Here is a 27,197-nt window from a genome sequence, read left to right on the forward strand (position 1 = left end):
AACTTTACCACAGGTACAAAGCAAGAAACATATTTATCCATTGGCAAATGAAATAATCACAATTACATCTTTACATTTAAAAACCACAGCAGAATGTTACATAATCACAATTAGAAATGCCCATATGAACAAAAGAAAAAGAATATAAAGCTAAAGAAAATCACGAAAAAAAATTTTATATGCGTAATTAGCAATGCCTTCACAGTGTCAGCACCAAGTTTCACCCTCTCCCTTCCCTCTCTTCTCTCATCATCATCATCATCGTGTAACACACATACACACACACACACACACACACACACACACACAATCACTCAATACATACACATAATATTACAAATACTGTGATGGAGCATATCACATATAAAGAAACTAAACTAGATACAATTTACAACATATATGTTGACAGTGACCTATTACATTATGCACATCAAACTGCGTGTGACATCAAGCAGTGGTTTCCAGGGAAGCAGTGGACGGTTGCATAACTGCAAACAATGCCACAGAATTGGAAGGTGGAAGAAACGAAATTTCAAATAAAGTGTCACCTTGACAATGCACAGCAAACTGCACAATCGGCCCAAAAATTTGTAGATGAGATAAACAAACTTATCCCATCATTCAGTAACGAATTTGCTTCCAACTCTGACCAATCGGGTTTTGAAGAGGAAACACATATGAAAGGAACCCTAGAAATTAGAGGTACCATGAGAGTTATATCACAATCAACTAACATCATGTCTTTAATAAAATTATGCTGACTGCTAATCTGAATGGTAAATTGGCTGGAAAGTTATTTACTGTGCTGCAAAAAGTTGGAGTTACTTTGCTCCCTATGATTCTTTCCCAAGTGAGCGATCTTGCAAGGACAGTAGGGAATATTTATGTCACAGCAAGCAACAGTGGGAAAATGGGCATAAGAGAACTACATCTATGGTATCAGCACTGCTTCTGGCCAATAGCTCGTTAAAATAACTTGCTTTTGCTTTATTCCTTGTCTACATATAAAAATCATACTCCTGTAGAGTAAACTATCCCTCCTGAAAAGTGTGTGACATTGCAACTCATACCATCTGGAACCACTGGACAAATTAAGCCTCTGGATGTTTGTTTTCTCCGTGCCTATAAAACACCACCTGCAGTTATGCCTTCAAGGACAGCCAGTTTCACGATACGCTCCACGACAGACTGTTTTGCATTTGGTTGCATGCATTACAGTCAATCAGTTCTCATCACCTCATTACACTAATAGAATTATATATGCATTATTTAACAGTGGATACCTAGCTGAACATCCCAGACGGTTTGTAACTCCCAAGGAATTTGCTTTCATTCTTGATGGAGCTAACCTTTGTGATCACCGTGGCATGCCAATTTTTATTCAGTGTTCATGGTGCAAGTTATTGGTTTGTTTTGAACATTTCTTGAATGTCAATGATGTCCATTTTGTAAAGTGTAAAACATACATCCCAAAGAAGGTTGATCTCTGCACCTCGAGACACTCATTTCCTGTCACCCTTCTGATGCACTTGCTGTGTCATTATCAGCTAATATTTTTCCTATTGTAACTGTTAACACAACACTTTCAAATGAGCCTTACTAAAGAATAAATTAGTGAACTACCACTCAAGGGGCATCATTTCATCGAATTCATGAATTCTCAGAATGACAGGACGTCATAAGGGAATTTCAAACTATCACCTGGCCACTGTTTTCTTGCAGAATGATCTGAATTAAGTAATTTCAGGACATGAGGAACAAAAAAGGTCTCCATCAATTAGTGGGTAGCTACTGAAATTACATCCTTCAATATTGTTCTGAATGTGTTTATTTCAATTGTTCTATCAACATTACAGTGAAAGTTCAGCATTTTTACATCTACATCTGCATGGATACTCTGCAAATCACATTTAAGTGCCTGGCAGAGGGTTCATCGAACCACCTTCACAATTCTCTATTATTCCAATCTCGTAAAGCGCACGGAAAGAATGAACACCTATATCTTTCCGTACAAGTTCCGATTTCCCTTATTTTATTGTGGTGATCATTTCTCCCTATGTAGGTCAGTGTCAACAAAATATTTTTGCATTTGGAGGAGAAAGTTGGTGATTGGAATTTTGTGAGAAGATTCTGTTGCAACAAAAAACGCCTTTCTTTCAATGATGCCCAGCCCAAATCCTGTATCATTTCTGTGACATTCTCTCCCATATTTCATGTTAATACAAAACATGCTGCCTTTCTTTGAACTTTTTCAATGTACTCTGTCAGTCCTATCAGGTAAGGATCCCAAACTGTGCAGCAGTATTCTAAAAGAGAACGAACAAGTGTAGTGTAGGCAGTCTCCTTAGTAGGTCTGTTACATTTTCTAAGTGTCCTGCCAATAAAACGCAATCTTTGGTTAGCCTTTCCCACAACATTTTCTATGTGTTCGTTCCAATTTAAGTTGTTTGTAACTGTAATACCTAGGTATTTAGTTGAGTTTACGGCTTTTAGATTAGACTGATTTATCATGTAACCGAAGTTTAATGAGTGCCTTTTAGCATTCATGTGGATGATCTCACACTTTTCATCATTTAGGGTCAACTGCCTCTTTTCGCACCATTAAGATATCTTTTCTAAATAATTTTGCAGTTTGTTTTGATCTTCTGATGACTTTATTAGTTGATAAACGACAGTGTCATCTGACCGAGCGAGGTGGCGCAGTGGTTAGACACTGGACTCGCATTCGGGAGGACGACGGTTCAATCCCGCGTCCGGCCATCCTGATTTAGGTTTTCCGTGATTTCCCTCAATCGCTCCAGGCAAATGCCGGGATGGTTCCTTTCAAAGGGCACGGCCGACTTCCTTCCCTGTCCTTCCCCAATCCGATGAGACCCATGACCTCGCTGTCTGGTCTCCTTCCCCAACACAACCAACCATCTGCAAACAACCAAAGACGGCTGCTCATATTGTCTCCCAAATCATTTATATAGATAAGGAACAGCAAAGGGCCTATAACACTACCTTGGGGAACGCCAGAAATCACTTCTGTTTCACTCAATGACTTTCCTTTAATTAATACGAACTGTGACTTCTCTGACAGGAAATCACAAATCCAGTCATATAACTAAGATGATATTCCATAAGCACGCATTTCATTATGAGCCACTTGTGTGGTACAGTGTGAAAAGCCTTCCGGAAATCCAGAAATACGGAATCGATCTGAAATCCCTTGTCAATAGCACTCAACACTTCATGTGAATAAAGAGATAGTTGTGTTTCACAGGAATGATGTTTTCTAAACCCATGTTGACTGTGTGTCAATAGACCACTTTCTTCGGGGTAATTCATAATGTTCGAACACAATGTATGTTCCAAAATCCTGCTGCATATCGATGTTAACGATATGGGCCTGTAATTTAGTGGATCACTCCTACTACCTTTCTGAATATTGGTGTGACCTGGTGCAACTTTCCAGTCTTTGGGTACAGATCTTTCGTCGAGCGAACGGTTGTATATAATTGTTAAGTATGGAGCTAATGCATCAGTATACTCTGAAAGGAACCTAATTGGTATACAGTCAGGACCAGAAGACATGCTTTTATTAACTGACTTAAGTTGCTTCACTACTTCGAGGATATTTACTTCTACGTTACTCATGTTGGCAGCTGTTCTCGATTTGAATTCTGGAATATTTACTTCGTATTCTTTTGTGAAGGCATTTCGGAAGGTTGTGTTTAGTAACTCTGCTTCGGCAGCACTGTCTTTGATAGTATCTCCATTGCTATTGTGCAGAGAAGGCATTGATTGTTTCTTGCCGCTAACATACTTCACATACGATCAGAATCTCTTTGGATTTTCTGCCAGGTTTTGAGACAAAGTTTCGTTGTGGAAACTGTTATAAGCATCTCGCATTGAAATCTGTGCTAAATTTCGAGCTTCTGTAAAATATTGCCAATCTTGGAGATTTTGTTTCTGTTTAAATGTGGCATGTTTGTTTCGTTGTTTCTGCAACAGTGTTCTAAACTGTTTTGTGTACCAAGCAGGATCAGCTCCATTGTTTGTTAACATTTGGTATAAATCTCTCAATTGCTGCCGATACTATTTCTTTGAATCGAAACCACACTGGTCTACACTTATATTATTAATTTGAAATGAGTGGAGTCTCTCAGGAAGGCGTAAAGTGAAATTTTATCTGATTTTTTCAATGGGTATATTTTTCGCTTATGTTTTGAGGATTTGGGGATTACAATATTCAATCTTGCTATGACAACCCTGTGTTCACTAATCCCTGAATTGGTTTTGATGCTCATTATTAACTCAGGATTATTTGATGCTAAGAGGTCAAGTGTGTTTTCACAACCGTTAACTATCTGAGTGGGCTCATGAACTAACTGCTCGAATTAATTTTCAGAGAATGCGTTTAGCACAATTTCGGATTATATTTTATGCGTACCTCCAGAATTAAACATGTACTTTCGCCAACATATCGAGGGTAAATTAAAGTCACCAGCAACTATTATCATATGAGTCGGGTACATGATTGAAATCAAACTCAAGTTTTCTTTGAACCTTTCAGCAACTGTATCATCTGAACTGGAAGGTCGGTAAAAGGGTCCAATTATTATTTTATTCCGGTTGCCAACAATGACCTCTGCCCATACTAACTCACAGGAAGTATCTACTTCAATTTCGCAACAAGTTAAACTACTTCTAACAGCAACAAACACGTCACTGCCAACAGTGTTTAGCCTGTCCTTTCAGAACACTGTTAGGTTCTTTGCAAAAATTTTGGCTGAGCTTATATCTGGTTATAGCCAGCTTTCAGTGCCTATAACGATTTGAGCATCAGCGCTTTCTATTAGTGCTTGGAGCTCTGCTACTTTCCCATCATAGCTCCAACAATTTACAATTGTTATACAAATGGTTCCTGTATTTACATTCTTCCTGTGTCCAGTCTGCACCCTTTGTGCCTGAAGCCCTTCTTGTGTATTCCCGAGACCCTCTAACCTAAAAAACCACCCAGTCCATGCGACACAGCCCCTGCTACCCGTATAGCCGCCTCCTGCATATAGTAGACACCTGACCTATTCAATGGCACCCCAAACCCAACCACCCTTTGGCGCAAGTCAAGGAATCTGCAGCCTACATGGTCGCAGAACCGTCTGAGCCTCTGATTCAGACTCTCCACTCAGCTCTGTACCAGAGGTCCGCAATCGATCCTGTCGACTATGCTGCAAATCGTCAGCTCAGCTTTCATCTTGCAAGCAAGACTGGCAGCCTTTACCGCTTCTGTTAGCCACTCAAAACCAGAGACAATCTCTTCTGATCCAAATTATTGGTACTGACGTCAGCAACCACCTGCATATGGCTGCACTCTGTGCTCTTCATGGCATCCGGGAGGACCCTTTCCACATCTGGAATGAGTCCATCTGGTATGCACACGGAGTGTACATTGGTTTTCTTACCCTTCTTGTCAGCCAAGTCCCTAAGGGGACCCATAACGCGCCTAACATTGGAGCTCCCAACTACCAATACTCCCACCCTCTGTGATTGCCCAGATCTTGCATGCTGAGTGGTTTCCTCTGAAACAGGACAGGCGACAGCATCTGGCTCAGTGACAGTGTCAGCCACAGACAGCACCTGGAACCTGTTTGTCAGACAAACCGGGGAGGCCTTACGTGTGGCCGCCTGGGAAGTCTTTTACCGCCTGCTTCACCCCGGGGTGACCCCCCACTAGACCACAGGTGAGGGGTCGGCCTCAGTGCGAGTAATAACTGGGCTGGCCACCGGTGAGGACCGATCGGAGCATTCAGGTGTGCTGGACGTCTGTTGGATCCCCACGGCCGGCCCACAACAGTGGTGCCCATCCACTGCAGCCTCAAGCTGTGTAACCAAAGCCATCACATCCTGAAGCTGAGAGCGAAGTGTCACTAACTCGGTTCGCATCCACACACAACAATCGCAGTCCCTGCCCATACTAAAGATGGTGGAAAACTAATCTATGCAGATAAACAGACTATTGGCACATGCTGTGTAACTCTACTGTAGACCCTGACGGAAACGCAGGAACTGTGTCTAATAATACGCAGATATTCAAAAACCTAACTATTGAAGCATTCAGGTGAAACTAAATAATTCTCCCCGATTAGGAACTTGTAATATGTCACAAAATCAGTTTACTTTCCGACGCAAATGAAAATGCAAGAACTGTGGCTATTAGATATTAAATTTACATGTAGAAACTCAAGAAACTAAACTATTAAAGCACACAGATGATATAATAAAATTCATTCCTTTCATTTGATTATTGATATTTCCCGACAATATCAGAATCCAACCAACAAGTTTCATCCTATCAACATGGTTTCTAGTGATATATGCAAGTAAATAACAGTCATCACATTTTGACATTCTACTCACCAGAAAAAGAGGAGAGAATAAAGCTGCTAAGAACACAAAGTTGAAGTTCAGGAACCCATTAACAAAGTAAAATGAAAATGGCTCTGTGCCATACAGATTGGGTCCATGATTTGTGAATATATTGTAGTGAACAATGTTGTATGGAGCAATAACAAGTCGACCAAAATATGAAGAGTCTGTTTTCACCATTGGAAGCTGTTTAAAACAAAAAATCAGTATTAAAATTAAGCATTGTGAATTGTCATTCATTCAGATCATAATATAAATTTACTAATAATGCAATTAGGGTACAGGAGTAATATAAAAATGAGTATTAGGATACAGGTGTTATATAAAAATGAGTAACATAATTAATTAATATAAAATTATATTAATCGGATAAATTAGCATTTTAAACTGAATAATACAGTTCTCTTCTTTTTCTCATTTTTATTTTGTACAGCAGTATTTACACAACGGTGATGATAAGAGACATCCTGATTAAATTATCCATTCATAGTTCATCCTCAATGAACTCTTCCCACTGAGCAGTGTCAGTTCAATAGCAAAAATATTATGTAGTTACTATTTTTTTTTTAATTTGTTGTAGATTTTCATTCCCTTATATTGTAGTGTCTGAGCATATAATCTGGACCAGTTAACACTAAGCATAAAGTGATCTTAATTTCTTTTATTAAGTGAGTGATCAAAATGTTCTTCCTTTAATAATTCTGAGTTACAGTCTTAAAAGATGATGGGCTCGTAAACATAGAGGACAGTTAAAACCCCTGGTTTTTAAATGAAGGGTGACATGGTACCCTCCAGCACACAAATTTCTAATGACATTTTTTTTTCTGGAATTACCTAGGCACATAATGCTCCACTCAAAAACAACCCCATATCTTATTACTGACTGTAAGTAGCTATGATATAGTCTCTTTGTTAAGTCTACAGCAACAAGCGGATGTATGGTAAATAAATTTTCCATTATATCACATCTTAAATAACACACACCGCAACACATTTATTTTACCATCAGTAAGAAATGCATTTGATGTTTCACTGTCTTTAACACTGAGATAATAATGAAACAAATGTATACATTAAATTTAAATACTCCTTCAAAGAATCAAGTCATCAATGGTTTGGATTTCATAAAAAATTAAAGGTCAAAACAAAATTATATGATTAAAGCCTATAATTAATCATAAGTGAAGTACTGCCCAACATTTAAACACTATAACATCTTTCACTAGTTTCAAAAATTTATGTAATCAATTATGGATTGAATTTTATTGCCCAATTAGAGTGTATTGAGATGCGAGAAAATGAAACAGATCATGAACACTTAGACATTAAATCCATTTAACATTTTTAATACAATGGATAATGATGTACATTCAGACTTAAGAGCTGTCAATAAGAAATCAGATGCTATGTGGCACATTGTGCAGTTAACAAAAAGCAGTACAATTTCCAATTTAGATTTGAAACCTGATGCAAGAAGGATTGGAGTGAAAATAACATAGCTCGTGCCAGTGAAGAAAGCATACACAGAGTCTCACAAGTTCATGAAATATGATCACGTCAGACACAGCCGATCAAGCTAGTTAACCATTCAGCCTATGTAAATCCATGGTGTTCATTACAGAATGAAAAAAAGTATAATTTTAAAAGTTTCCTAAATCAACTATCATATAACTGAAATATAGATGTGACATAATAATTTGATGAATTCAAAAAATCTTTCATGTGTGTTTAATGGTTTAAGGAGGAGTTGGGTTGATCTGGTGGAAGAGACCAAACAGCAAGGCATCATTCTCACAGAATTAGGGAAGGACGAGTAAGGAAGACAGCCATGACCTTTCAAAGGAACCATCCTGACATTTGCCTGAAGAGATTTAGGGAAATCACGGAAAACCTAAATCAGTATGGCTGGGAATTGAACCGCTGTCCTCCTGAATGCGAGTCCATTATGCTAACCACTGTGCCACCTCACTCGGTGTTTAAAGAGGTACGGGACATAGCACTGATAGAGTTCGAGGATGGGATACAAATAAATTCACAAAACAACTCCTTAAGAAAATGCTATACAAAAACAGAGCAGATGGTGTAGTGGTAAGACATGCAGGTGGATGGCAGTTCAAATCCTCATCTGGTTATTCAGGCTTAGGTTTTCTGTTGTGTCCCTACATGGCTTATAGTAAGTGCCAGGGAGGTTCCTTTGAAGAGTACATGGCTAATTTTCTTTTCCACCTGACACTGTGTGCCACCTATAATGATCTCACTGTTGAGAGCACGTTAAACCCAAATCTATCTTTCTTCCTTCCTAAACAAAACTATATTGCTCATGTAACTAATTTAACACCTCGTGAGGTGATTATTATGAGTTCGGAACCATTAGTTCGGAACCAAACAGAAATTACTCACTCACAAGATAAAGTGGAATGCGATGTGTATACCAGAGAACAGTTGTACTGGTCTACCATCAGTGCCAATATAACAACAACTTCCCCATCTATCAGACAGCTGAGCCATTTCAAACAGCAATGTTGACAGATCACAGTCAAAATGTGTGGGAATCTGATATAACCGTGTGTGTGTGTGTGTGTGTGTGTGTGTGTGTGTGTGTGTGTGTGTGTGTGCGTGTGTGTGTGTGTGTGTGTGTGTGTGTGTGTACAGTCTCCAAATCTGTAACCACCTTCAACAATGGCCTCTATTTTCCTGAGATCTTCACTCAAACCTCTGTCCCTATAAAACCAACTAAATGCAAGTATATCTTCACATCAATAGCATCAATAGTTGCACTCCTTTCATAATGTGTTGAATCTGCTTCAGCATCAAGTTTCTCAACATCTACAATAATAAATGCTTTTACACTTTCCTCTCCCTTATGTGCACAACTAACTTTGGTCATAAAAAAATCTCCGAGATAGTTCTCCTCCTCTCTTACAGCAGCAAAGTTCCTACTTTCAAACCACTTACAAACAGTCACCTCGTCTTCTCCCTTCCACCTATACTAGTCTTTCTCTGAAATCAGTCACAACCATCAAATATAAAAGAATATCCACTCAGGAAATTTATGATGGAATAATGACATGAATCTAGTTATGAGAGATACACATAGAAGGTTTGGATTCACTAGACGAATCCTGAGGAATGTAGATTTAATACATCAACACAGATCTTTTATAAAATTATGACATATTTTTGAATACATTTTGATGGCCTAGAGTTCTTGCCATGTTGAACTGATGGAAAGGATAGGTATTGTTTACAAAAGAGTTGCATGATTCAGCACTTATCAGTCTAATCAACAAACGACTACACAGTATTTCTTCCTCCAACATAAATATCACTTACTGTTAATTACAAGAAAATAAGAACAAAATGGGCTATATCATGGCAACCGTTCTTCCTGTCAGGAGCTCCAAATGAGAAAAAAGGAGCGGGAGGAGGTGACTCTGGTTTTATATGTTCTCAATGCCACAAAACATACAACCAACTGCAACGCTAACACTGTAAGATTTTGGATGAAATCGAATAACCTACCACCACCACCAACTTCATCACTGTTGCCATACTAAAAAAAAAAATCCCTTAATCACATGTTTAGTATGTGCTGTAAATGTACATGATGTTGATGAGTGCTTGTTATGTGTAGGTCGAACAAAAGGTGTTAAAACTAAGAGCAGCATACAACAGTAAAACAGCAACAGGTAGGCCACAGGTACAATGTCTTGGCATAATTAAAGTATTACCATATTCAACTATTTACGTTGCCTTCCAAGTATATGAGATCACATTTTAACAGAGGATACTTCTGTAAATTCCTGTAGTATGAACTGTACACTGACTCCTCTCCTCCCATGTAAGTGAGAAACATTCATCCAGTGGTGGATCGGGAGTAGTACAGTATGTCTGCTATCTCACTGAATGTGATAGCTGTATATAGCCTATTATTATGGTCAGGTCACCACTCCCCCACCTCCCATCCATATTCCCCTTCTGTCTGTGTCTAGCATATAGAGCGTGGTCAGATATGACATTGTTTTCCAAAATGTTTGTGTGCCATTTAATTGAGGTGGAATGTGGGAAAAGGCACTGTATTCATCTAAACATCACATGCAGGCTGATGACCACACTGACCTCGATCAATAAACTGCGAGGTGGATTCAATCCGTGGCCAGCGAACTTCCCCGTATCCCAGAAACAAGCACTTTAACATGCTTGGCTATCTGGACGGGTCTTGCTAGTACAATATAAATGATAAATATGTTTTTGAATCATAAAGGTTTGATTAATTTATATCAAATTAGGGCATTGTCTAATTAGTGCATAAATACACTGAAGCCCAAATGACTATTGGAGGAGGACAACCAAGGTACACAAAGTTCCAGCTCAGTTTATGGAATTAGGAAGTTAGTCAACGGATCTGCATTAAATTTCATCAGAAAATGTAGGGAAGCAATGAAATCTACTCAACTTAATAAGAATTCTCTGGTTTGTCACTGAACACCTAGCTTTATTTCCAGTGTACACTCAGGTTGGTTTAGTACACAGACACAACTATACTGTGGAGTGGCAAACACTGAAAATGACACTGGGTTTATTCCTACAGCAGTATACGTACCCGACTGGACAGCTTAGCCCGTTTAAAGTGCCACCTCTGTGATACAGGGAGGTGAGCCTGCCCTGGATAGTATCTCCCTAGTAGATTACCGATGAGAGCTGGTGAACTAGCCTGTACATGATGTTTAGATCGCTTTCAACATCTAGTTATATAAATACTACCTCAGTCACACACTACAAAAAAAATTTAGAAAACATTCTCACACTTCAACATAGATTACTATAGACACAGACGGATGGAATATACGTGTGGTGCGGGGAGCTAGTGGTGGTGTCAGGCAGAGCATCCAGCCACCATCTACCACAAACATAGCTTGAAACCATACTGTCAAAGCCGACCTGACAGAAGACACAAGAAAAGGCGAAGAAGAATAGGAGGAGGAGGAGGAGGAGGAGGAGGAGGAGGAGGAGGACGTACAGCAGGATATACGAAATATGATGTTTTTGTGTAAGTTCATTATACTTGTGTTGCCCGCCCGGCTAGCCGCGCGGTCTAATGCGTTGCTTCCCAAGCGAGCAGGTGTGCTGATCCCTGGCACGAATTCGCCTGGCGGATTAGTGTCGAGGTCTGTTGTGTCGGCCAGTCTGTGGATGGTTTTTAGGGCAGTTTTCCATCTACCTCGACGAATATGGGCTGGTTCCCCTTATCCTGCCTCAGTTACACTGTGTCGGCAATTGCTGCGCAAACATTGTTTCCATGTACGCATACCATATTTATTCTAGCACGCAAACATTTGGGGTTAAACTTATCTGCTATGAGACGTTCCCTGCGGGGGTGGGGGTGTGGGGTGTGGGGAGTGGGGAGGGGGGAAGGTGGGGGTGTCCACTGGGGGCCAAGCTGCACAATAACCCTCAGTTCGGTGTGGGGTGGTGGTGGTGGTATGAGTGGACGACTGTGATCTGTTGTGGGGTTGTGAACCACTGAGGGCTACAGTGGGACGAAGCCTCTCTGTTGTTTCTAGGTCCCCGGTTTAATACTTACATACTTACTTATGTTCACCTACACATAAACTGTAACATGAGAAAAAAAATTTACCATGGAAACAATGAGTGTGAAAATATAATAATAATAATAATAATAATAATAATAATAATAATTAATGATGTTGCAATGACAATCTCAGTAAAATAAAAGTGTTTGGCAAAACACAAAAAGGTCGCCGACAGAAAACGGGGCAGATATTGAAAGGTAACTGATGATCTTTGTTTCTCTCTCAAAGACATTAACAGTCATCTGGTATATATTTTTGTGAACTAAAGAGCAATAACTAGTACACTATTTCTGAAGTGGCTTCCTTGACACAGAGATGACAATTCGTTTTGTAGTGTACAAAATAATGTCCTGACTGACTCATCATTGTCCAGCACCAAACCGTTAAGGCTAGAAACTTGATAAATGGAGAGGGTCTTAATCTTATACTGTAAGTGTCATGTAAGAAAGGATTTTTCAAAATTCCATTCTCAAGGAATGAAACAGGGGACAAAAAGGGCTTTGAAAATATGTCACTATTAAGGCAATTTGAAGCTAGACCTACGAAAATTGGTCTTTGGTTTCTCAATCAGAAATAAAGAAATACATGTTTCAGTACTTTTGACAGTATTATGAAAAGGATAGCTGCTACTTACCATATAGCGGAGATGATGAGTCACAGGTAGGCACAACAAAAAGACTGGCAGAAAATGAGCTTTCGGCCAACAATGCCTTCGTCCAGAGATAGATCATACACACACATACACACTCAATGCAAACAGAACACACACACACACACACACACACACACACACACACACACACACACACACACACACACACACATGACCACGGTCTCTGGCTATTGAAGCCACACTCAGTAATTTTGGAAATTTAACCCCTATGGGATGAAGTAGTGGGTGAAAACTTGTTTTTAAAGAAATACTAAAGTGTTTTCAAAGCTACATCTAAGAAAATTGGTACTTGACTTCACAGTTACAAATAAAAAAAGCCTATTTGCAAATTCAGCCCCTCTGGGGGTGATATTTGAGATGAAATCTTTTATGGAAATATTTCATTATGCAATCATTTTTTCAGCTAAACCTATGAAAATTTGTATTTGGCTTCTCTGATAAAACAAAAAAAAATGCATTTCACTATTTTTGGACATTTATCCTTTTAGGGGATGAAATAGGGGTGATATGCATTATCAAAATATTTCATTATGAAAGCATTTTTAAAAGTGAATCTAAGAAAATTTGTATCTAGCTTCTCGGCTACGAATTAAAAATAATAATAATAATAATAAAAAACACTTGTTCCAGTGTTTCTGGAAATTCAATCCCTAAAGGGGCAAAACATAGAAAGGAAGTTTTTATGCAAATATTTCATTATGAAAGCATTTCTAAAACCAAATCTCTGAAAATTTGTATTTGGCTTCTCAATTCAGGGGGAAAAAATATGTTTTTCATTATTTTTTGGAAATTCAATCATTAAGGGGGTGAAATAGGGGACAAAAATTTTTGTGATAATATTTTGTTACCGGTATATTAAAACATTTTTAAAGCAAAATCTATGAATATTGGTGTGGGACATCTAAGGAAATATTTGTTACAGGATGACAGTTTCTATGGAAATACCAGTGACAAGAAGTCGAAAGGCACGATTAGCAAAGACCCCTGACTTCAGCTAACAGAGTTGCTTTCTGGTCAAAAGTACATTCAGAAAATACCATGCTTCTGTGGCCATAATTAGTGTGAAAAGTTTTGAAGATGTTGCAGTTTGTGAACAACGTAAAAATAATAAAGGTAAACAAAAAAATCCGTGTAGATCAAACAATCTACATGCGCAAAGAAACTGGCACTAGTCTAGTGCTCCCATAGAGATTTTGAACATGCTTTCTTTACTGTCAAACATCTGGTCTGGCTCAATAACTAGTTACAAGGTATCATTAGAGACTCCTAAAACTAATAGTCTAAGTAAAAATTAATTCTGTTGACTTTCTCCAAAAAAATATTATGTTCTAAAGAGTTCTTTTGTGTGTATCAACTTCTAGAAAAAGCAATTAAAGTGCAAGTGTTTACAATGTAGAAGTGTTTGATTTTAAATGACAGAGGATGGAATAAGTAGTAGTTCATAATTAATATTTACCAAAATAACTGCAACAGATATTCCACTCCACTGTATGAATTTGATGACATCTTTTCGCCGGAAAACAATGTCCAGTGCAATGGGAACACTACAGAAAAATTGGTCAAATCACCATTCTCCCTTGTTGAAGCTCATTATAGGAAATAATTACATATATAAACACATACTTCATACTCTGAAATAATAACAATAGCAGCAACAGTAAGAACATTAACAGAAAAATGACAATAATAGTATTAAACAACAACAATATACTAATACATAAGTAGCATACCCTGTTGTTAGTGCTTTATACTCACCCTAGCAGCCCTGCAAATGGCCAGCTTATAAAAGAGGAGATTGCTGTAGCAAAAATGGCTAGTTCATACTTCCTTTGACACCATGCACCAAGAGAGACCATAGTCATATACCTGAAATGCAAAGAACATATAAATCACCAAAAAATGACATCTGCTCTTCATATAGTCATAGTTTATGTCCCTTATACAATTTAGTTTTGGAGTAAGGCACAGCTTAGAGCCAGGCCAAAATATTAGGCATAATGGCTGCTGCCACAGTTATGTATTGCAAAACTCTATTTAAATTTCGAGTAACGCATTTCTTTCACATGAGGGCGAACTCCTGTGAATGGCTCAATGTTTATGCTCCATACACTATGAATGTGACAAACCAATTCCACATTCATTTCACTGCCTGCTGGTGGGATATCCTCTTCACCACTTGGCAGGGATACAATGGGATTGATGATGGATCAGAGCTGTAACACAGATATCCCCACTGAAACGCACATAGGTGATACCTGAACTGTTACATCAGTCATCCGTCCATTGAATGATGGTAACAGATGGGGTATAGTTGGGGCTTCCTCAGAGGACACAATTAACACGACCTTCTTCTGCATCTGAGTTTTAAAATATATGACCAGCCATTCCAATCCAGAGTTTGATGCTGGGTGAAAAGGGGCACTGGTCAGGTCATCATGCCATTTTTTGGCAAAACTGGCAGAACTCAGATGTCAAAAAGTGAGTCCCATTGTTGGACACCATCGTTCACAGTGTGTCCTCTATTGCAAAGATATTGGACAGGGACCGGATTGTTGCAGCGGTAGTTGTGGAAGTCACTCTGGCCATAAGAGGAAAATCAGAGAGGGCATCTACTACCAGATATCACACTGTGCCTTTAAATTGCCTGACTAAATCAACGTGTACCCACTCCCATGGGTGTACTGGCTTGAACCATGGCAAAAAAACCTGCACTAGATCACACTGATTTTGCACACATTTGTATCAGAACTGTACAGCTCATTCAGTCTGCACATCTATCCCCGGCCAGTAAACATGACACATTTTCATGGCCTTCATACAACTCATTTCTGATTGCCTGCAATGCAGGAGGTGGATGATATGGGGTCATCACCCAGGTGATGTTACGATTTTGCACAATGCGTCCCCCATAGCCATCAACAGGATGCCATCAATGGCATTAAGGTGGTGTCAGAAGGAGAAGTACATTCTCAAAGTGGAGTCCGAGCACTTGACAATACACTCAAAGCCAACCCTGCTGAACTGACATCATCACCTCTGAAGAAGGAGGTCTACTCATATAGCCTTCATGACATCATAAGCTGTGACTGTAAACATTTATCGAAAAGTAAACAGTCTTCTACTTACTGAAATAGTGGTCCTCTGGGAGACCTGATAAGGTGAGACTGTGAAGTATGTTGTAATTATAACTCCTGAGAAATAATGCCTAACTCTGAAGCCACTGTTCTCTCAAGGAATTTCAACTCTGGACCAAACATGGTGATCGGCAGACTATGATCAGTTAGTAAATGGAAATTGCTGCCATACAGAAATATATGGCACTCTCTTTTATCCTACACATTATGGTCAAGGCTTCTTTCTCGATAAGAGAATAATTTTTCTTTTCTTTTTCTTTTCCCACTGAAGATAAAGTTTATGGCATAAGTCCTATAAACAGCTCTGTCCCATCAGTGTCTAGATGGGACAGCATGTCATCAATGCCAAACACTGACATGTCTGCAGCCAACATAATACTTCTTCCAGATTCAATGCATTCTTTCAAGGTAGCAAATGCTCTCTAATGGGCTTTAGGCTATACAAATTTAATCCTTTTATGTGAAAGGTTTCGTGAGGGGCAAAAGAGGACCATTCTGGGTACGCATTTTCTGTAATAATTTATTTCCCAGGTAGAGTTTGTAGTTCTTAAAGATTCCAGAAAGTAGACTTTAATTTGTTTATATTGTTGTGAGCCCAGAGCTTATCAAACAAAGTATGTAAATTGACAAGCTGTTGCTCCCTCATAGCTCCACTCACAGTTATGTCATCTATGTAGTTAACATGCACAAGCACACAATGCAAGAGTTGTTCTAAACACCATCAGAAAATTGTGGGCGCACTTGCAATGTCAAGTGGCAGTGAATTGTAAAAATACAACCCAAAGGCATGTTTATCAGATATAGAGCAGTATGCCAATTTTTAAAAAAGGTAGTAAACACTTGAAAAATTTGCCAGCAGTTTGTTCGGGAGCCCTTGAAATGGCCCCAGATGGAGACTGCTCTTTGAGTACATGATAGATGAATCCACTAAGCGGTGCTCAAAGTAAAATTCAAACAGGTGCAGAACATTTTCACAAATAGTAAAATCTGGAATGCAGTGATGTGCGAGTTCTGGAAGTTGCAAGCTGATGAATTCCAGAACAGAAAGTCCAACATAAGCAATATACAAATAGTCCCAGATGTATCCAAAATGAAATACAACTCCACAATAAGGTAATCAACACAATACTATAATTGCGTATACCAGAGTGTTTCATGTACATTATGTGAAGTGGTTTCCCTAGCTGTAGAGCATACTTATTTAAAGCAGCCAAGAAATTAAAGTTTTCTCTCATCTTATTCATAGCTCTTGGCGGCTCTACTGGTGTGGCTCAAGGCCCATCATCCACCCCTACTGAGATGACTAATCAATTTCACCTCCATATCACTGCACGCAGGTGGGATATACTCATCACTACTTGGCAACTATGTACAACTCACACTCGCATCTTTACTTCCCACTTCTTCAATTATATTTAACCTTCCTGTGGAGAGAGTCAGTTCTTCTTAAGACTATTTATTTATCAGTTTATTTACAAGTCGCATATACTTTCCAATTTTGCTTCTTTGCACTGCCTCCACATTCTTATATTTGGTCACTAAGCTAACATGTTTTTTGGGTCATTCATGCCTCTTTCTCCTCCGATTTCACCATGCCTACAGGGGCTGCATGATCTTAATTTTGCCTCTTTAAATCGCATTCCTCTTCTATTGACACAGAACTGTTATTGAATTTGGTTGATTTAATGGTTACTGATTGGTTGAATTTGCACTTCAGCTAATTATTTAATACACATTTCTCAAACATCTATTCTTTTATTGAGCTGAAACTTACAGTGAAAATAAGATAGTAATTACTATAAAGTTTTAGAAGGAACAATAAAGTATAAACTTTTATTAGAGAAAAGTTGAAGAATAATCAATCCTAAAATACCAAAAAAATCTTCAGTACTCCTTCTAAGCAGTGAGGTGGTACCTTTGCAGAATACACTAAAAAAGCATTTTTTAAGACAATATACACTCCTGGAAATTGAAATAAGAACACCGTGAATTCATTGTCCCAGGAAGGGGAAACTTTATTGACACATTCCTGGGGTCAGATACATCACATGATCACACTGACAGAACCACAGGCACATAGACACAGGCAACAGAGCATGCACAATGTCGGCACTAGTACAGTGTATATCCACCTTTCGCAGCAATGCAGGCTGCTATTCTCCCATGGAGACGATCGTAGAGATGCTGGATGTAGTCCTGTGGAACGGCTTGCCATGCCATTTCCACCTGGCGCCTCAGTTGGACCAGCGTTCGTGCTGGACGTGCAGACCGCGTGAGACGACGCTTCATCCAGTCCCAAACATGCTCAATGGGGGACAGATCCGGAGATCTTGCTGGCCAGGGTAGTTGACTTACACCTTCTAGAGCACGTTGGGTGGCACGGGATACATGCGGACGTGCATTGTCCTGTTGGAACAGCAAGTTCCCTTGCCAGTCTAGGAATGGTAGAACGATGGGTTCGATGACGGTTTGGATGTACCGTGCACTATTCAGTGTCCCCTCGACGATCACCAGTGGTGTACGGCCAGTGTAGGAGATCGCTCCCCACACCATGATGCCGGGTGTTGGCCCTGTGTGCCTCGGTCGTATGCAGTCCTGATTGTGGCGCTCACCTGCACGGCGCCAAACACGCATACGACCATCATTGGCACCAAGGCAGAAGCGACTCTCATCGCTGAAGATGACACATCTCCATTCGTCCCTCCATTCACGCCTGTCGCGACACCACTGGAGGCGGGCTGCACGATGTTGGGGCGCGAGCGGAAGACGGCCTAACGGTGTGCGGGACCGTAGCCCAGCTTCATGGAGACGGTTGCGAATGGTCCTCGCCGATACCCCAGGAGCAACAGTGTCCCTAATTTGCTGGGAAGTGGTGGTGCGGTCCCCTACGGCACTGCGTAGGATCCTACGGTCTTGGCGTGCATCCGTGCGTCGCTGCGGTCCGGTCCCAGGTCGACGGGCACGTGCACCTTCCGCTGACCACTGGCGACAACATCGATGTACTGTGGAGACCTCACGCCCCACGTGTTGAGCAATTCGGCGGTACGTCCACCCGGCCTCCCGCATGCCCACTATACGCCCTCGCTCAAAGTCTGTCAACTGCACATACGGTTCACGTCCACGCTGTCGCGGCATGCTACCAGTGTTAAAGACTGCGATGGAGCTCCGTATGCCACGGCAAACTGGCTGACAGTGACGGCGGCGGTGCACAAAGCTGCGCAGCTAGCGCCATTCGACGGCCAACACTGCGGTTCCTGGTGTGTCCGCTGTGCCGTGCGTGTGATCATTGCTTGTACAGCCCTCTCGCAGTGTCCGGAGCAAGTATGGTGGGTCTAACACACCGGTGTCAATGTGTTCTTTTTTCCATTTCCAGGAGTGTAGTTTTGGGGAAAGAATATTGTTCTCTCAAACACTTCAATGCATTTGGCTCTAGCCAATTTTACAATATTGTGGTTAGCATGTTGCATCCTTTTTAGGAGTGTCATAGAAAGATAGCAAAATAAAAGCAAATTTACTACTTCTGACTACCAGAACACATGGAGGTCATACAGTAACATAATAATGGAAAAAACACAAACAATTGTAAGAGTGAATACCACAATTCCCTGTACAGTTGAGGTGTCAAACAGTTAATATGCACTTGCAGCTGTGTTGAATGGAGTGGATGAAAGAAACACAGGAGAGGGGAGGGGAAGGTGCGTATGAAGGTATGGGAGGGAAAGGGCTAGGGGAGTACAGGAAGAGAGGCACCAAGGGAAAGAGATAAAAATATAACACCAGTAAGGTCACTCCAGTGCAGCAAAGGATGTCATATGCATTTAACAATGAAACAGGCAGTGTTTGTTAGGCAATGAGGGAGGCAAGAGGATAAGAAGGGCTGTAAAGAGAAAGAGGGAGCACATAGAAGAACAGTGGGGATGTAGATAAACAGGTGGGAGAATGAAAATTAAGTAAATTATTGAGGAGCAGCTGGTGAAGGGATGAGGAGGGCAGGCTCAGAATAAGGGGTTGGAGGTGGCTCTGTAGCAGGGGATAGTGAAGACTGTGGGATCAAAGTATGTGCTGTTTGGGTAATTCCCCCAGTTGCATACTGAAGGAAAATCTTCATCCATTGTTCTGCTGGTGGCACTCCACCTCTTCTCTCCCCTGTGTCTAACAGGAAATTCATCGCAATCCATTCAACATTTTCTTTGTTGAAACAATACAGAGTTGTATAATGCTCTTCAGGTGGACACTGACATGGTCTGTGGCATTTTTCATGGCGTATACATGCTGCTCGTTGAGCTATATCTGCACTTAGCAAATGTGTGTGCAGCACTGACCAGTCTTCACATTTTGGAAACTATAGCTACCAGAATGTAATCAGAGCTTCTCTTTATTCATACAATTTATCTCATGCTGAAGCCAGAGCTCAAGATGAAGGAAAAGTTTCTTTCTCCCTCTTGGTTCATATTTTATTCATGAATTCTAAAACTTAAGCTTTGAAATTCGAAGGAAAAGTATTTGCTTCACTTTGTTCACATGGCCTGTTGGTTGGTTGGTTGGTTGGTTGGTTTAAAAGAGAGGGGGAGGGACCAAACTACTAGGTCATCAGTCCCTTGTTCTGATTAAAATAATTCCACAAGGGTGGGAGTAAAATAAGCAAGACATAGAAAACACAGCTGGAAGAAAGAAGAAAACTGCAAGTATGACAGAAGGACAACAAACACTAAAATGGACAACATTGGACAAAAAAACCACAGAGTGATGCAAGAAACATGTAGAAGAGATCAAAACAAGAGAGAAGATTACCATGGCTGGCTGACCACGAGAATAAAAAGGAGAAGCCAGCCACTCTGCAACACATTAAAACCTCCACCCTAAAAGCACTAGGGTGGGGGACACAGAGGGACAAAGGACATGTGCAAAAACTTAGATCAAAAGATAAAAACCCATCCCCACGAATACAACGTAAAACTAAAGCTGCTGTTGAGGCATTGTTGCCCAACACCAAAGGTAGGGTGCTGGGAAAGTTAAAAGTCCCCCGCAGAGTGGCTAAAAGTGGGCAGTCCAGTAGGAAGTGGACAACTGTCATTTGTGAGCCACAGCAACACTGAGGTGGGTCCTTGCGACGGAGGAGGTAACCATGCGTTAGCCACATTTGGCCAATGTGGAGCCAGCAGAGGACAACTGATTCCCTGCGAGAGAACCGTATGGAAGACTTCCACACATTTGTAGTCTCCTTAATGCAATGCAATTTGTTGTGTGTACTGTTATGCCATTCCATCTCCCAAATGCATAAAACCCTGCAGCATAAGACACAACGCAGGTCAGTTGCAGAGATGCCCATCTCCAGAAGCCGTTTCCGCATAGTCTGTTTGGCCAGCCTGTTGGCAAGTTCGTTGCCTGGGATTCCGACATGTCCTGAATAGACGCTACCACAGGATGGCGAGGGCAGCACTGGTCGATAGCTTGTAGGTTGCTCAAGGAGTCAGTACACAGGAGAAATGACTCATCAGGGCATGAGTGGATGTGCTCAACAGCACAAGATATGGCCGCCAATCTCCAGTGAAAACACTGCAGCCATGTGACAGGAGTGCTGCTCAATATGTCCTCCATGAACATAAGCAAAGCCTACGTGACCATCAGCCATCAAGCCATCTGTCTAAACCACTTCATTGCCCTGGTACATCGAGAGGATGTGATAGCAGAGCGCCGCAGGGTTAACGGAGTCCTTAGGGCCATGCGAAAGGTCCAGAAGAATCTGCAGCCTAGGTGTACACCATTGAGGTGTACGTGAATGGACCTCGAGGAGAGGTCGTAATGGGAAGGACTCCAGTTCAGATAGAAGAGACCGGACGCGAAACACAATCGAAAGCCTTGACCTGGGCCACCGATACGAGAGATGAACCTCCGCGGTTGGGAAAAGGAGATGGTAATTCGGATGCGCAGGAGAACTACGAACGTGTGCAACATAACTAGCAAGCAGTTGTGCATGCCTAACCTTCAATGGAGGGACTCCAGCCTCCACCAGGACACTGTGTCATCGACTTGTTCTAAAAGTTCCCGTCGCTAGGCAAACGCCACACTGGTGCACTGGGTTGAGTAAACGCAATGCTGAGGGTGCCGCCAAACTGTAAACCAGACTCCCTTAGTCAATGCAGGATTGAAAAAGGGCTCTGTAGAGCTGCAGCAGTGTAGAGCAATCTGCACCTCAGTTGGTGTTGCTCAGGTAGCGGAGGGCACTGAGGTGCTGCCAGCACTTCCACTTAAGCTGATGAAGGTGAGGTAGCCAACTTAATTGGGCATTGAAAATCAGTCCTAAGAATCGATATGTCTCCACTACAGTGAGTGGATCATCATTAAGGTAAAGTTCTGGTTCTGGATGAACGGTGTGATGCCGACAGAAATGCTCAACACACGACTTTGAGGCTAAAAACTGGAAGCTGTGGGCTAGAGCCCATGACTGCACCTTGTGAATGGCTCTCTGTAGGTGCCGCTCAGCAACACCAGTACTGGAGGTGCAGCACAAATGCAAAAGTCATCCGCATATAGAGACGGTGAGACTGACGGCCCTACAGCTGCTGCTAGACTGTTAATAGCCACTAAAAATACAGACACACTCAATACGGTACCACAGAAACCCATTTTCCTGAATACAGGGAGGGGGGGGACTATGGGAGGCACCGACTTGGACACGGAAAGTATGGAGCAACAGGATGTTTTGGATAAAAATCGGGAGCGGGCCCCAGAAACCCCACTCATACAATGTGGCAAGGATATGATGTCGCCAGGTTATGTCGTATGCTTTACATAAGCCAAAAAAGACGGCAACCAGATATTGGTGTCTGGAAAAGGCTGTTCAGATGGCAGACTCGAGGGACACAAGATTATCAGTGGTAGAGCGACCCTGGTGAAAGCCGCCCTGACATGGAGCCAGTAGGCCACGTGACTTCCGGACCCAACCCAACCGCCGACACACCATATGTTCCAGCAGCTTGCAAAGAAAGCTGGTGAGGTTGATGGGCCAGTAGCTATCCACATCAAGCATGTTTTAACCAGGTTTGGCCACCAGAATGATGGTGCTCTCCTGCCATTGCGATGAAAAGATGCCATCACACCATATCCGGTTGCAGATGATGAGCGAATTTCACTTGTAGTTAGATGAGGGATGTTTAGTCATCTGACTGTGGATCCGATCTGACCCAGGAGCTGTGTCAGGGCAATGTGAAGGGGGCGGACGACTCCCACTCTGTAAATGGGGTGTCATAGGGTTCACTGTGGCATGTAGTGAAAGAGAGGACTTTCTTTTCCATCTGCAGTTTCTGAGTGCGATGCAGAGGCTCGAGCATAGTGCTCAGGAAAGTGCTCGGCAATTGTGTTTGTGTCGGTAGATAACACACCATTGATGTTAATGCCAGGGGCACCTGTTGGGGTCTGGTACCCAATAAGACGTCTGATATTCATCCATACTTGGAAGATGATGTATGGCACCCAATGGTTGACACGTACCTCTCCCAACACTCCTGTTTCCATTGTTTTATAAGCTGGTGAACACGGGCATGGAGCCGATTAAAGGCAATTAGGTGCTCTAGGGAAGGGTGCCACTTATGTGGCTGTAGAGCTCGCCGATGCTCTTTAATTGCCTCAGTGACGTCCGGTGACCCCGAAGGGACTGTCCTTGCCAGGGGTACCCTAAAGAACAAGGGATCGCATTTTCCGCCACAGAAATTATAGTTGTAGTGACCTGCACGACAACATCGATGGCACCATGTGGGGGAGATTCAGCAGTGACAGCAGAGGTGAAGGCTTCCCTGTCTGCCTTGTTTGAAGCCCATCTGGGTAGGCATCCGGGGGCATGACGCCAGGGGAGTGACAGCAAGATGGGGAAGTGGTCACTACCACACAGGTCGTCATGTGCTCTCCTGTGGATAGATGGGAGAAGGCCAGGGCTGCAAACTGAGAGATCAAAGGCCGAATATGTGCCATGTGCCACACTGAAATGTGTGGGGGCACCTGTATTTAAGAAGCAGAGGTTGAGTTGTGACATTAAATTTTTGACCTCCCTACCTTGGCCAGTAAGCATGGCGCCACCACACAAAGATATGCACGTTAAAATCTCCCAAAAGTAGGAAAGGTTTAGGGAGTTGATCAATCAGTGCAGCCAATACATTCATGGATGGCCTACTGCACCATCTGCAGGAAGATATACACTGCAGACAGTTATTCCTGTGTTGTCCTTATCCTGACAGCCACAGCTTCAAGAAGGTTTTGAAGGGGCACAGGTTCACTATATACTGAGTTCAGGACATAGACGCAAACTCCACCTGACACTCTATTACAGTCACTATGGTTCCTGTAATATCCCTTGTAGCCACGGAGAGCAGGTTTCATGGAGGGCAATGCAGGAGGTAGGTGTAAAGCTTAACAGTTGCCGCAGCTCAGCAAGATGATGGAAAAAGCCACCACAATTCCACTGGAGGATTACGTGACATGAGACTGGGAAGGTATGAAACACTCAATGCGGCAGTCTACGGCTCAGGGTCACCTGCTGCCACCAGATGAGTACCTGTGCGATCAACATCCATTGTGTCTGAGGGGCCAGAGAGATCTAGGTCATCAGCGGATGCCAGAATCTCCACCTCATCCTCAGACACAGAGCTTGTAGGTAGTGGTGGTGTGGGTGCCACTGCAGTGCCTTGTTTCTTTGGAGTCTTTTACTTTTTAGGTTTATCTCGCTGCTCCTTCTCTTTGTCTGGCTTGGACTGAGGGACTGAGGAGGACCGTGAAGCCCTACGACCAGTTACCTGTGGTTGCTTCAGCCACTGGCGCGTGTCAGCTTTGCCACTGGTAGGAACCTGGGAAGGGAGTGACCCAAGGGATCCCTTCCTGGTGAGAGGGGCCGAAGAAGCACCGCATCGGGGGAGGGATATATTACTTTACGTCACAGTGGTAGACCATCACCTTGACCTCAGGTAATGTGTCACCCTTGAAGGCCAAGATGAAGGCGTCAGTGGCAATCTGATTATCCCTCAGACCCTGGTGGATGTGCCAGACGAAATGGACACCTTGTCGCCCTAAATTGGCGTGCAGCTCATCGTCAGACTGCAAAAGAAGATCCCTGTGAAATATGATACCCTGGACCATATTTAAGCTCTTATGGGGCGTGATGGAAACAGAAACATCCCCCAGCTTGTCACAGGCGAGTAGTGCCCGTGACTGGGCAGAGGATGCTGTTCCGATCACGACCAACCCTGACCACATTTTGTACAAGCCCTCCACCTCCCCAAACTTGTCCTCTAAACGCTCAATGAAAAAACTGAGGTTTCATTGACAAGAAAGGTTCCCATCAACTCTCGTACATATGAGGTACCGGGGTGAATAAGCTTCGCTGCCATCCTTAGCCTGGTGTTCCTCCCATGGTGTGGCTGGGAGGGGGTGGGGGGGGGAGGGGAATGATTTGGGGTCACATTTCTTAGCATTGAAGTTTGACCTTGTCCCGCTTAGAAACTGCTCATGTTTGACCACCATCAAGAGATGACGTACTACACTTCATGGTGTGTCATCTGTTCTGATGCCACCCAGCTGCAGCAAAGGCCATCCTGCAGTCCCGATGCCCCAGGGCGATGGGCATCTACTCCTTGGTATATGTGGGGAGTTAATGGCGTAGGCATCTGCCCCACCACAACAGACTGGCTACCGTGCTGGACATCAGGCACAAAGGACCTAAGAAGTCCATTATCGTTGACAGTGCAGATGGCAATACTGCACAGAGGATGGAGGAAAATGTACCTCGCCCAACAGCTGGAGAATGAGCGGAAGTGCAGATCCACATCGACGAAGGATGCAAGTCATCTCAGCGCATGATGGACACTATGCACCATGTAAGGCACCCTTCCCCAATTGGCTTGCTCTCCAGGAAACTTTTGAAAAATGGAGCTTAAAACCTACAGAGGACCATCACATAAAGGCCGAAACATGAGAGACTCCTTTTAGTCACCTCTTACGACAGGCAGGACAAGGGCAAAGCTGCAGTTGTATTGCACAAGCAAGCTTACACTTGAAAGGTGCAGTGTTTACTGTCTGATTGAGGGCACTGCAAGATTAGTGCTGACCCTACAAAAAGTGTTAAGAGGAAGATTGACAACATCCTGAAGAAAAGTTTCTTGTTGCAGAGTCTTAAATCTTACTGAGGTGTCTCCTCTAGATTATATAGCTTTCCAAAGATCCACAAGGAAGGGGTTCCTGTTAGGCCTGTGGTGACTAACATTAGTGCTCTGGCAAACCGTGTAGCCAAACACTTGCTACTCTGCAATGAATGAAGTCACTGAGCCATGATACGCTACGGGCACATCATTGTGCACATCATCACGCTGCTGTCTTCAAGTCAATTATAAACAAAGAAATTAAGAGTGGCAAGGAGTGGATATCACAAAGAATAAACTGAAAGTAGTTGCTTGCACCTCCATTCTTGATGGCCCCCGTGTACTTGCTGGCTACAATTTTAATTTTAGTATTTTTAATAATGGTACTTTTAGTCATGGTAATGGCTGGTTTACTGGTGCCATTGTAAGAACTGGTAGTAGATCAGTGTGAGCATCACATTAAGAGCCTGGTGGATTCATTGTGTTGATTACAGGGATTGCAATGAATGAACACTGATATTTTAGTAATTTTTTATGAGTTCGGTCTCTCTCTCTCTTCACATTTCTTTATCTGATTCATTATGGTTAATTGAGATTAGGTTTGGTATTGAATTACTGAATCTATTTTGATATGTGTTTACTTCCACCTACTTTTTATTCAATGAGAAGTACTATGAAAAGACAGACGGAGTTGCAATGGGAAGCCCGTCGTCACCTATTATTCACAATTTGTTTACAGAAGACATTGAGGAATGTGCCTTGGAGTTGGTGGCATTGAAACTTGCATTTTTTTTTTTCAGATATGTAGATTATACTTTTGTTGTTTGGTCGCATGGTAGTGAGAATTTAAATTGCTGTATAGAACATCTGAATTCAATCAACCTGAATATTAATATCATGATGGAGTTGGGAAAGAATGGGTCCGCTGATGTGTTGGTACATTGGAACATGCTGTTTATAGGAAATCAAGGGAATCAACTCAAATTGACTTTTTTCTACAGGCTGATAGTTGTCACCAACTCGCTCAGTGTGAAGGGATGCTTTGTACTTTGTTTCACAGGGCTCATGTCATCTGAGACCCTGAAAGTTTGTCAGCTGAGTTAGCCCATCTCAAAGTCGGCTTCCGTCAGAATGGTTATAGTGAAAAAGACACGTCAATATGCTTTGCACTATCGACCAGCCATGGGCAGGTTGAGTGCTGATAATAACAATGTGTCCTTTTAGGATCCGTAAAGGATGACACTGGTTTGCATTAAGGTAT

General features: G+C 42.1%; 1 protein-coding gene across 1 annotated transcript in view; it reads right to left on the bottom strand.

The window, feature by feature from the left end:
- LOC126236619 (alpha-1,2-mannosyltransferase ALG9) overlaps window positions 1-27,197 on the bottom strand; it is a 155,349-nt gene that overhangs the window by 103,440 nt on the left and 24,712 nt on the right. The window contains exons 5-7 of the mRNA XM_049946059.1: window positions 14,434-14,544; window positions 14,135-14,222; window positions 6,403-6,597 (exon numbers count right to left, since the gene is read on the bottom strand). Of these exons, the coding sequence (XP_049802016.1) occupies window positions 6,403-6,597; window positions 14,135-14,222; window positions 14,434-14,544 (394 nt within the window). The remainder of the gene's footprint in view (window positions 1-6,402; window positions 6,598-14,134; window positions 14,223-14,433; window positions 14,545-27,197) is intronic.

This window comes from Schistocerca nitens, chromosome 2, assembly GCF_023898315.1.
Source record: "Schistocerca nitens isolate TAMUIC-IGC-003100 chromosome 2, iqSchNite1.1, whole genome shotgun sequence".
Classification (NCBI taxonomy): Eukaryota; Metazoa; Arthropoda; class Insecta; order Orthoptera; family Acrididae; genus Schistocerca; species Schistocerca nitens.